The 12,691-nt window shown below is 38.3% G+C and overlaps 1 protein-coding gene across 1 annotated transcript; it reads left to right on the top strand.

The window, feature by feature from the left end:
* The first annotated feature begins 2,740 nt into the window (after positions 1 to 2,740).
* Positions 2,741 to 9,276, top strand: slc22a13a (solute carrier family 22 member 13a). The gene is made up of 10 exons (XM_084731814.1): positions 2,741 to 3,433; positions 3,530 to 3,633; positions 3,761 to 3,915; positions 5,625 to 5,793; positions 5,888 to 6,008; positions 6,408 to 6,502; positions 6,596 to 6,810; positions 6,996 to 7,104; positions 8,117 to 8,323; positions 9,008 to 9,276. Exons 1-10 carry the CDS (start codon positions 3,059 to 3,061, stop codon positions 9,075 to 9,077), a joined length of 1,620 nt encoding a protein of 539 aa, XP_084587940.1. The 5' UTR covers positions 2,741 to 3,058; the 3' UTR covers positions 9,078 to 9,276.
* Positions 9,277 to 12,691: the final 3,415 nt, after the last annotated feature.

Here is a 12,691-nt window from a genome sequence, read left to right as displayed (position 1 = left end):
TTAATTTTAGTCTTGAAACGATTCCTAGAGTAATTCAAGTAATTTGATTACTAAAATATGTTTAAACCTGTACAAGTGTACAGCACACTGTGTTTCACATGTGGGGGTTATTAAAGACAAGAGTATTGATGAGTGCCGACATTTACATTTTGATATAATTTATTATCACACGGCTGCAACATCTCTCCTCTCTGCGTCAGTGCAGCTCCTCCATACACACACGTACAGTACAGACACACAGAGGAGGTCAGTGTGATTCTCTGACCCTGTCTGTATCTGATCTGTTGACTTTCTTCATCAGCAGGATGTTTTATAAAGACAAAACCTAACTCACATTCTGGGTTTTTCCCTACATATTAATCCACCCATGATCCAGTTTTCACAGCAGCAGAGAAGCTGCGTGTGGAGGAGACTGTTGTTAATGACGGAGTTTATCACAACAGAATCTAACGTGATGGTTAATGACATCGACACCAACCAGATGCACTTATAAAATTAAACAACAGGAGAGTCTGTGTTTCTCTGTGAGAAACTTTCAGATCTTCTCACAGCAGAGCGAACAGGGGGGGCATGCAGGGTGTAAACAGCCACATTGGCTTTATATAGCATTGTTGGCTATTAGTTAAAATAGTTATCTAAAAGTAACACATGAGCTTTATATTGTCAAGTGGAATAATGATGTGGATCTTCTTGTACCTTCAGTGTTGCTGAGACACCCAGTGTGTTTGCTCATGTACAGTGTCTGGCTCAATTGTATGTAGATTGAGAGTATACTACTGAGTTGCTCTTGAGGTCAAACAAATTTCTTGTGATTTGATAGCAAAGCAGCAGCCAGATTGTGCTCTCCATGAAACTGCAATCAATACAAATGCACAGTGACAAGAAAAATGAAAGGGAACCCTTTTGACCTGCATTTATGCATAATTCATCTGTGAAATGTGGTCTGATCATCATTTGAATTGGCATATTTCTATAGTAATCTAAATGTTAAAAAACAAATCTGAAGTAGTAGGTGAATCCCTTCACAAACGACCCATAAAAAGCTAACACAAGTCAGATTTCCACATCAGTGAGTTGAAGTTGTTTTTAGAGGTTACAGTATGTTGCAAAACACATGGAAAAAATGTTTTAATTTGTTTCATACTACTCCTATTTACATACATTCTTTGTAATGTTTTTGTTTGCAGATCTGGAGATAAATTACTTTTGATATATTTTGTGTTTGTATTACCATCATCATTCAGCCATTCCTAAATTTAAGACGACCAGGGCCCAATTTGAAATCTGAAACCTTCAATCACAACTCTGATCAACACGGGAGACTCATCGCACCAATGACAAGATACAAGATATGTTTTGATGTTAATGTGACGTGTTAGACTTGGTCCATTAAATGAAGAATATCACGTAATGTAAATCCAATGGCTTTAATTTATCAGTTCTGATTACTTAAAAAAAAAAGTCTAAATATTTTATGGTAATTTCAAACATAAAGATGAAACTTAAAAATGTTTTTTAATTTTTCATGACTTCACAGGGCCCAACGTTGGCTTCCTTCTATATACTTTTGTAAGCTGATACTGTACTCAAGGCCGAGTCTATAGTATATGTGTACTGGATGAGGATTCAAAGGTCTCAGAATGAAGCTTTATGTTATTGCACAACATACAGACTGATATATCTCATCAGACACAGGTCCTGGAGTGTTCAAACTACACACAGACATAAACCTTTTATTTATGTCTCTGTTTTGTTGTCTGTGGGATGTACTCTGTTCACATAAAAAATAACCTCAACTAAAAATCTACTTGTTTCCTGATTGATTTCAACAGTATCAGAGCCTAAACTTAAAAAATCTTCTACTTGCACAATGAAATATGACGTATATCTGTTTGCTTCCCATCAATGCTATAATAAAGTTACTTTTAATATCCTTAAATTAATTTTTTCTTTGTTATAGCATTTACCTTTTCTTGTTTCGTTTTGTTTCTAGCTAGAATTGTCATTTTCGTTCAAACTCAACAAAAACAAAATAAAACTCACCAAAAGCATCTTAGTTTGTCTTTCCACTGCTCCAACAATCACCAGCTGTGGTCTGGTTTAAATAAACTCTTAATTCATCACATTAGGTGGGTAAATATTATGTCTGTACACTGTGTTCTTGCAGTTACATCTTTAATCTCTGACCTCTCTACTTCTGGTGAAATTTTGACATCGTAGCACGGTAAATTAAAGGTTCATTCCAACCAGACAAGAGGTGGTGGTCGCATGAACAGGGGAGAGATGAGCCAAGACGTTTTTGGTGAGTTTTATTTGGTTTCTGTCGAATTTGAATGAAGATGAAGATGGAGGACAGGTCACGCTGCAGAGAGTAGAGAATAAAGTTACTTGATAAGCTTCACGTGTCTCTGGAGTTTTGACCTCTTCAGTTGTTTTTCTCCTCAGCAGTCTGACAAGTTACACTGTAACAGTCACATGCCGGAATTTACGGGCAAACCAATATAAACAGAACTAAAAAAAAACAAACAAACTATGTCAGAACTAGTAGCATTTTTCCTTTAAAGTTTTCTTTGCCGACCTCAACAGACCTAAGCATTGTTAAACTATTTTACTATCATACACTCCACATTATGTAACAGGTTTGTCTTGTGTAATTTTTATGTTCTGCAGTGGCAAAAAGGGTTATAGTTCGCATATTGTAAAAGTTAGAGAAAGATCATCAGAACTGTCTGTGGGAGATAAGATAAAGTCAGTGTGCAAAATGTGAAAACTGGTTCTGTGTTGACTGGTGAAAGTTGATGATCCATGAATGCTAAGGTAAATTTAACTCTGGGCTTCAGGCGCAAAGGTTTCAAAAAAATGACACAAGGACAGACAAATGTTTTAAGAGTGACGTATCTGGTTAAATGATCATAAAACTCGCCTTTTCTACTAAGTGACAGTTTAAATGCTGTCTCATCCATATTAAAAAGCACAGTCCAGGGTTTAAACATTAATGAGCATTGTTTAAAGGTCATCCTCTGGCAGCATCTCTTAACTATAATCCAGCTCCCTGAACATGGCTGAATTTGGAGAGATCCTCCGGAATATCGGAGAGTTTGGATTATTTCAGAAGGTCACCCTTTTTGCTCTGTGCTTCCCAAGTTTTATTCTGCCCTTTCACTTTGCCAGTGTATTTTTTACCCAGTCAGATCCAGAGCGACACTGTAACACAGACTGGATCCTTCAGGCTGACTCCAACCTGACCACAGATGAGCAGCTGAACCTGACTGTGCCCCGGGAGGAGGACGGGACCTTCAGCAGGTGTCGGATGTTTGTCCCTGTGGACTGGGATATCGGTGCCATCAGGGAGTTCGGACTCAATGAGACCACAGGGTGCCAGAATGGATGGGTGTACAGAGACACGCTGTATGACGCCACCATTGTCACTGATGTAAGTGATAGGTCTGTTTTGTGGGCATTTACAATACAAATATTAAATTATCCTTATAAAATCCTCATTCTGTTCTTCTTTTTCATTTTTCTGTAGTTTGATCTGGTCTGTGACCAGGCTAATATGCTGGAAGTGGCACAGACAGTGTTGATGGCCGGCATTCTTGTTGGTTGTCTCTTATTTGGACCTTTTGCTGAATCGTGAGTATTCTTGAAATCTTGAGTCTGTATCATCTTGTTTATTGAAAATCCATCATACCCTCACATGCAAACAAAAAACAAAACACAGAATCACATTTGCTAATCAGAGGACTTTTATCTATTCCAGGTTTGGTCGTAAACGAGCAACTCAGATTCCAATTGTTGTGATGTTCATATTTGTTATAACAACTGGATTATGTCCCAACTTCTATTCATATTTGGCCTCCCAGTTCTTGGCAGGAATTGGCTATGGAGGCTATCGACTTAATGGTGTCATATTGGGTACAGTATGTTGCATCATCTCACACCTGAACATTTTTAGGCTCTGTTTCTTTTTTTTATTAAGCCATGTATTTAACTCTGAATTTATAGTGCAGACTCATCATCTGTTGTCTTTATCCTAATATGACTACATCAGAGATAATTTAGGAGGGAACTTTAAAGGTGGAGTGTGCTGTTCTGATCCAACACACCTTGCATCAAATTCAGCAAATATCTCCTCATGGTCTTCTACCCCCCTGTTCTGTGTGTGCACTGAAAAGGACCCCAGTGTTTCTACACAGCCCTGCCTCTCTAAACAGGCACACATCACTATTCCAGCCAATCAGCGACAGGTGATGTTCGTGCATGTGTGCGCCTCTGACAGCGCTCACCAGAGAGCCCGGTCCTTTCTTTTTTGTCCCTCCTGTCTCTCTTCTTTCCCCCTTCCTCTCTGTATGTCCTCATAGTAATTTAAAATGCATTATTCCTCCAGTCAGCAGTCAACATGGACAGAGAGACTAATTAGTTACTGTAAACACCTGAGCGAGGTCGGCACCTCCGTGGGTCGCTGCTGCAGACAGGTTGAGAAGGAGGAGTGAAGATAAATCCACCTTTTAATCTCAAAAGTTTGAAACATCTGTCCCTGGCTCTCTTACCCCAAAAGCTCCCTGGCTCTCAGCTGCCATCCCATTGACTTCAAGATGAGGGAACTGGAAGTGCTACTTCATTTCCAGGTTTTTTTGCAGCACTCTTTACTGTAGCCTGCTGCATATTACTGTTGAAACAGCAGCTAAATCATTTCAGCCATAGATGTAGATAGTGTATGCAAAGAGGACGCCCATTCAGCCCAGTAAGACTTGCTCGCCTGGCCATAAAAGAAGAGGGAACTTTTCACTGGCCACTGGGAAAAATTGGTCACGTCACCCACCAGCTTCACACTCTGGACTGACAAGTTTCAAGTCCTAAACAAGTCATAATGCATTCTTCATCAAATGTAATGCCACGTTAACAACAGAGCCTCCATTATTTGTACAACTTTTAGTGAAGAACAAAGTTGGAAGCTGTTGCATCTCCATCTGTAATTTTCAACCTGCACATTTTGCATAATGTTTGCAAACAAAAATATCTTTGGAATCATTCCTTCCAGCTGGAACAACGCCACAACGTTAGTTCTTCATGGTTCTCCCCCCTCAACTTGACTGGATACTGTTGGATAACTTTTGATTTGTGGCAAACTTTTAAAATAGCATACTGTTGAATCTTTGGGTTTGGGTGAACGTATCAAGTATTTTCAAGTCAAAAGGCTCAAGTCCAAGTGAAATCACGATTCGCTGGGTTTAAAGTCCAAGTCGAGTTGCAAGTCTTGTTTTGATTTGGTCACTTCGAGTCTATAGTCATCGAATTTGTGTCGGATCTCCAGAGTCCAGACCTCTGCTGTACTGTATTCTTATCCTACTCTTGAATAGCTAAAGCATTTAAGCACTAAAGATAATTCTAACAAAATAAACTGGCACCTCACAGGCACTTTGAAACACTTCAAAATATAAAGCAGTTTCTTTTTATACTACATTAAATGAAATTATTATTATTACTAAGATTATTAATTATTGATGGATTCAGTTTTTTTGACTTGTCTGACAAACTTTTTGACAGTTTTGTGGCTCCATATTCTTGGCAGTAGGCATGTTAGGGTAACTCAAAGTTAACTCTTATTGATTTCCTGTTTCTAGCCACTGAGTGGATCGGGGTGTCCAAAAGATCATGGGGAGCATGTGTGACTCAGATATTCGGCGCAGTTGGACAAAGTGTCCTCGCTGGTCTGATCTACTTCGTCCGAGACTGGAGACTGGCTCAGTTAGTCACAGCAGTTCCACTTGCAGTGGCTGCTATTTATATATGGTGTGCATTACCTCTTTTTTTTTAAATTACCCTTTAGTGTGTTAAAGGTAAATTACAGTTTATGGATAAGTGTCATTGTCCTTGTTCCTGGCAGGTTTATTCCGGAGTCAGCCAGGTGGTTGTTGGAGAGAGGACACACGGAAGAGGCTAAACAGCTGATTATTAAAGTGGCAGCCATCAACAAACGCACTGTTCCAGAGTCTCTGCTGGAAAAGGTACTAGAACTTCACAAAATGTCATTGTGTCAAGACTTAAATTTAATGTGATACAAATTACAGCAAACTCGTGATGTGTATTGATAGTGTAAAAACTATTACATGAGAAAATGTCTGAAATATAACAAACACTGACTATCAGAGAGGTGGCTTGGAAATGCTGCTATCAACTCCAGACTGCTGTAAGTGTTAAGATAACTAAATGGTCTACTGTGCCATAAAAGTAACATAATAATAATAATAATAATAATAATAATAATAATAATAATAATAATAATAGTTCATCACCTCTCTGACACAGTGTAAGTGAATCCTTTTTGCAAGGCTGTTGGATTACATAATTTGCTAACATAAGAAAACGTTAGCATGATATTGTGTCCACCCCCCTGTGCATTACAGATTGTTGAGAAAGAAACTGAGAAAAAGGGAGGCATAATAATTCTTATGCAGTCATCTGTGCTTAGGAAGTATTTCTTAACCTTAATATTGGGATGGTAAGTTACATTTTACAATACACATACAAACTCTGCTGAGTCTACAAACGGTTTTCTGTGTATGATTCTTTGTTTTCTTTTGGAAATCCTCAGGTTCTCATTGAATCTTACTTACTACTGCCTGTCATTCAATGTGGGAAAATTTGGCTTGGACATCTTCCTGACACAGTTCGTGTTCGGTCTGAGTGAACTACCAGCTCATATACTTTGCATCTGGTTGTTGGAAGCACTGGGGAGAAAATTTTCACTGATGGGAACACTACTGATTGGGGGATTCTTGTGCATATTAATCCTAGCCGTTCCTCAAGGTAAAACACTTCAGACGGTGATTCTCTGGCTTTTGTCTGCTTTAAGACTTAAGCAGCTGGTGTTGTCTGGCACTGACGACAAAATTTAGGACAGTGAAAAGTGACATTATGAAAAAGCTGTAGACTCTGTGTTTTGTTTGACAGTAGTGTTTTCATTTACCTGACTGCGTGTTGTTCTGTTGAAGGTAACGCTGTTGCTGTGACCGTGTTAGTGACCACAGGACGTTTTTTCATTAACTGGGCCGGATCCGTATGCAATGTGTATGTTCAGGAGCTGTTCCCAACATCTTTTCGGTAAGCTTCATCTCACTGCAGTGATGCAAGTCACTATTGTAGTCTTATTTCACAAGCCACACTGAGTCACTGGGTCACACATTATAATTACAAGTCAAAACACTGTAATATAATAATCCTCTGATTGGTTGTGACACCACTAAAAAACACCTGTATGTTTGCTAGATATTTGTTTAATTATAGTAAAAAAAAAAAATCACATTGTGACCTGTAGAATTATCACAACCTCATGAAACTATACAACCACAAACTAAAGATCGGAGCCCTTCAGAGGATGGATGCTCTGCTGGGTAGACTGACAATAAAGGCGTTTCTGAGCATTCGCCAAAAACTGCTGTTCTTACAGAAATCTCCAAATGTCAAAAGTATTTGATACCATATCTAGAGCTGAAATGATTAATCAATTATTAATTGACTATTAAAATAATTGCCAAGTGTTTGATTAGCAATTAATTGTTTTGAGAAAATATGTTGAAATTCTCTGTTTTTAGCTTTTCGCATGTGAATATTTTCTGGTTTCTTTGGTCCTCTATGATAGTAAACTGAATATCTTTGGGTTCTGGACAAATGAAGACATTTGAAGACGTTGCCTTGAGATTTGGGAAACACTAAACAATTGATTTTCAATTTTTTTTGACATTATATAGACCAGGTAATCAATAAATTTGGAAAATAATAAACAGATTAATTGATAATGACAACAATCGTTAGTTGCAGCCTTAACCAAATCACTGCATGATTCTTTCTATGGCGTACCTTAAGATATGGGTCTTAATGTGGTATATGGGAGGGATTTTTGACCCCTTTTGCACCAAATGTGTGGCACATAACCGAAAGACAATGTTTATAACAAACTAGCTGCATATCAAATTAATATCCAGGTTGTCAGCTATCAAATGTTGTATACTGCTTTTATGTAACATTTACTGTTGACACTGAATTTTAAAAAATGACCATGAAGAAATACTTTAGCAAGCTGGGCATGTCTGAGCTCTGTATGTTTTTGTTTCAGACAAACAGCCTCTGGTTTGGGCTCCATTGTAAGCAGAGTTGGTGGCATGCTGTCTCCGTTGGTCAACATGCTGGCCATGTACCACTGGACGATCCCCACCATAGTGTTCAGCAGCCTTTCACTGGCCAGTGGAGCTCTGAGCTTCTTGCTCCCTGAAACCAGGAGAAAAGAGCTTCCTGATTCAACAGATGAGGCTGAGGGCAACAGGTGAGTGAGCTGTGAGCTGACAGCATCTCCTTAATGATCCTGCACAGTCAGTGCATCTGTCAGTGTTAATGAAGTGTACAGTAAACACTTAAAAAAACATGCACACAAGAGGCAGTTTGATTTAGAAAAAAAAATAATTGAAATTTGGCTGGTTCACACACAGCTACATCCTTTGGGTGGGTGGCAATAATCATGCTGTTCAATCAGCATCTCTGTTTGCCACAGCTGTCAGGAGGATACATTATCTTGGCAAAGGAGAGGTGATCACTAAGTTTATTTGAATTAAAGCTCTAAATAATGTAAGTTTATTTTAACATTTTAATTTTAGTTATGTATGAATAACTGTTTATTATCATTCCCGCATGAAAACCAAAGTAGGGCTGCAACTAATGATTATTTTCATGGCTGATTAATTGAAATTATTTTTTCAGTTAACAGATGAAAAGTTTTTTGGTTTATCAAATTACAAGAAATGGTGAAACATGTCAATGAATGTTTCCCAAAGCCCAAGGTTATGTTCCCAAATGTCTTGTTTTGCTAACAACACAAAGATATTCAGTTTACTGTCATAGAAGAGTAAAGGAAGCAAAAAATATTCACATTTAGGGAGCTGAAATCAGAGAATTTGGACTTGGAGTCTACATCTTATTAACATACATGTCTGTGTATCCCTTTGTCCCACAGAAATACGGTCACCATGAAGAACCAAAGTCCAGCAGACAATCCTGCACAAAGCAAATGTACCAAACTGTAGTCTGAATACTTCTGTGACACAGTTTGATGTTGATTGGTCAGCTGGTCTGTTTGTCCATTTTCGTCCAAGCAGCCACTGGTGCCTTTGCACGAAATCTGCTTTAGATATGTATTTTTTCAGAATAAATCCTAATGGCTTGGTGACTCCACTGAGCATTCCCTCCAAACCTCTACTTGTGCAAATATCAAATTGTAAATTGAAACTATTTTCGTGCTTTTAATTTTAGAGAGTCCTTACCTTGTTGTGCCATCCTCCAGCTGTACACACAAGATGAGCTAACAGCTGGAAGTTACTGTCAACATTCATGCTCACAAGTGGGGCTTTTCCATTGTCACATTTGACCGCACCATGTCAAAGTGTGCTGATTTGCATTTCCATTACCAGTCTTATCTTGTGGAGCTGTGCCAAGTCGTGACTGACATGGAGTGGGGCCAAAAGCAAGCCTGACCTGCCTCCAAACAAGCTAATCTCTGTGGTTTAAAGTTTAGTTTCTCTCCTGTGTCGCTGTTTTAACATTCGGGTAGCTACTATAGTTTGACATGTTCACTATGAGCCCTACAGGAGCCATGTCAAGTTACTGCTGATGACAAAACAAAACTTTCCTGGTTTTGCTGCTTCATGATAAGTTTTTGAATAACACAAAACTTTTAGTGTGAAAAACTTACGTGAAATTCAGTGTTTATATGCCATTTTTTTCAAGCTAAGCTGCTTATCTTCAGTCATGAGACACACCCTCATGCAGGTAGCCCTGCTGTAATGGAAATGCAAATCCCTGCCATGCTGGGCTGATGTGCTGAGTCATACAGAGTCAAACCAGCCGTGGCACGTGTATGGAAAAGGGGTAAAGGTGAAAAAACACTTTAAAGTTAATGACACCATGGCTTTTAACTCTTGCACCATCCTCAGGACAAACATTACATTTTAAAGATCCTGTAAAGCAACAATAAATGTGTTGTGATTTAAAAAATGAGCACTTTTCTCTGCTCTGAAATGCTGGCGGCGTGTCAAACACCACTATGACCTCAAACAACCTGAAACATAGGCGCTCCACCTAGTGGCTTCACCGCACATGTCCAGACATGCCGCCAGAGCCACAGGTGACAGGGTGATATTTTTTTTCTTGTGTGTTGTAGGAACTGCTGCGCTGATTTAGAATCAGAGAGTCGCCGAAGGTACATTCATGTGTCAGTTCATGGGTTTATATAGTGTTGGGGGGACAATGGCTCCAGCACGTCACCGAGCCACGTTTCAGGTCCGTCCAAAAGAAATCCTGAACAAAATAATCAAGAAAAACTACCAGCCTAACTTCAGAAATCAATACCACATACTTCTCAGTGTTTTAATGTGTTTTCAGCAACTGTGTCCTAACATGTATAATAAAAACTCCCTTTGCTTCACAGGGACTTTAAGTCAGCATTTTATATTAATTATTAAATGTTTACTGAGACCTAATTTCGTCTAAAATATGATTGCCAGTTTTCAAATAAAAATTGTTCAGAGTGATGTCTGTGCTTTTTTTCTGAAAGACTGGAAAAATATGCCTGTAGTAAATCACTGTCTCAAATGTATTTTTTGATCCTTTAAAGCTGGGGTAGGCAGTGTGTTTTCAGGGACATTAGGCAAAAAGTTCCATAACAACCTTTAAATATATTATAGTTAAAGTGGTCTGAGAGTCTTGGCTTTAGAAAGCTAACAGAGCTGTTTGCAGGCTCAGCTGAGAGGCTGCTGATCCTGGTTCTGTTGTCTGTAGACTAAAATAACACTCCCCAGTTCTCTGAGCTGCAGGTCTGGGCAGACTAGAGTCACAATAAAGGGATGATTCTGTCCCAAGCTTTTTGATCCAAATAAGCGATCACTGTAAACATGATCCCTATGATCAGTTTCCACTGTAATTTTAAAATAATAAACCGATATGTATTTATTTCAGTGTAGTAGGACAGTCCCTGACTAAGGGTTCCTTTAGCTGAATCAGACTTGGTTGTCCTTTAAGAATATTCAATGATTTGTCCTTTTTACACTGCAGTGCACTACTCTAAATTCTTATATGAGCCTATATGAGTACCTTTTTAGTGTCATCCAATTGAGGATTAATACTGAATACTAGCACTGTAACCCGTGATTTATTGGGATTTTATAGTAGCAGACATTCATTGCACAATTCGATGCTGCACATTAACAAACCAAGTATCACAAAATGCGTCTCTGACTCCCCCTCTAGCCACGTTGTCTCTTCTCAGGCAGAGACAGACAGTAGATTCCAGGCTTCACTTCATGTCTCCATATGTTTACTACAAAGGTAATGATTTACTTTAGGTTATGGTCAGTTCATCGCATTCAGTCATAAAGACAAGTTTTTATTGCTAAGCATTCTCAAAATGTGTGTGATACCAATGTGATGTGTGACGTTTGTTTACATAATGATAGAATTTTTATATAATAGCATAATGACAAACTATCTGAAATATGCAAATGGTACAGTACAACTAAATGTCTCCTGTGGAAACATTAAATTCTTCTAGTAAATGAAATATTCTATCAAGCACATAATTCAAGGCTGAGCAGTTAGGAGGAGGTACAAACACCCAGAAGTCAAAAAGCCAGCCGCTGTACCCGACCCGGCTCCATCTCAGCACCACCTACACCAGAGATGATCTCCAGAGACGCCCTGTCTGTTCCAGCAAGGCATGTTTAATGTTTTTAACAAACACATTGGGAAGGAGGAAAAATGTATTTTTTGAGCCTTGTACCAGCTATAAAAGACTAGATAATAGACAAAACCCTCATTTCAATCAGGTTTCAGCAATTTGTATTTAATTATTTAATTATTTATTGAATTTTCGTTATATGGAACTTTCTGATTATTAAGCAATAAATATGTCATTCTTACACAATTGTAATAATCAGTTCACTTACCCATAGCCTGGGTTACCTTTACTCAAATATGGAACACGCAAACACAGTTTTAAATAATCAGTTAAGTTTCTTGAAAAGGTACCTGTGACCAGGGTGTAGCTTATAAATATCTAACACACACACACACACACACACACACACACACACACAAATTAATAATCAGTTCAGTTGTATAAATAAATAAGTGACTGCACTGTCGGCAGGGTCACGTCATTCATTTGTTAAAACCTAAGTTAACATAAGTTCTGAGTTGTTACTTAAGATAAGAAGATAAATCCCAAGATGAAGGCATAAACTATTATTATTTACTACATTACATTTTTTTCAGGAATCCCTTTCAGCTTGAGTTGTGAGCCCAACTTAAACTCTTGACCTTTGAAATAAAGTTTGTCTGACTTGTAATCTTTAGTTGAGATAATTTTCTTTTCTTCTTTGGATAAACTTGAATCTTCGAGTTTTAGAAACTCAACAAAAAAAAAAAAGTGTATTTCAAAAAATTGATCACAGTGAGCTATGAACCTGATTTGTTATTTTGGTGCCTGAAAATTAAATGGTTTTAACTGAAAATATTAAAATGTTAACCCTCATTCACTTTAACCTCAATGAATTGACTCAGATGTTGTTTTTGGCATCACCACAGGGTACTACTGAAGAGCGGCTAAAGAGACGCATGCAGCTCCAGAGCCACAGGTTGCAGACGA

The sequence above is a fragment of the Lutjanus erythropterus genome, chromosome 12 (assembly GCF_056507025.1).
Source record: "Lutjanus erythropterus isolate fLutEry1 chromosome 12, fLutEry1.hap2, whole genome shotgun sequence".
Lineage (NCBI taxonomy): Eukaryota > Metazoa > Chordata > Actinopteri > Lutjaniformes > Lutjanidae > Lutjanus > Lutjanus erythropterus.
Note: the sequence above shows the minus strand (reverse complement) of the source record. Positions and strands in the feature narration are given on the sequence as shown.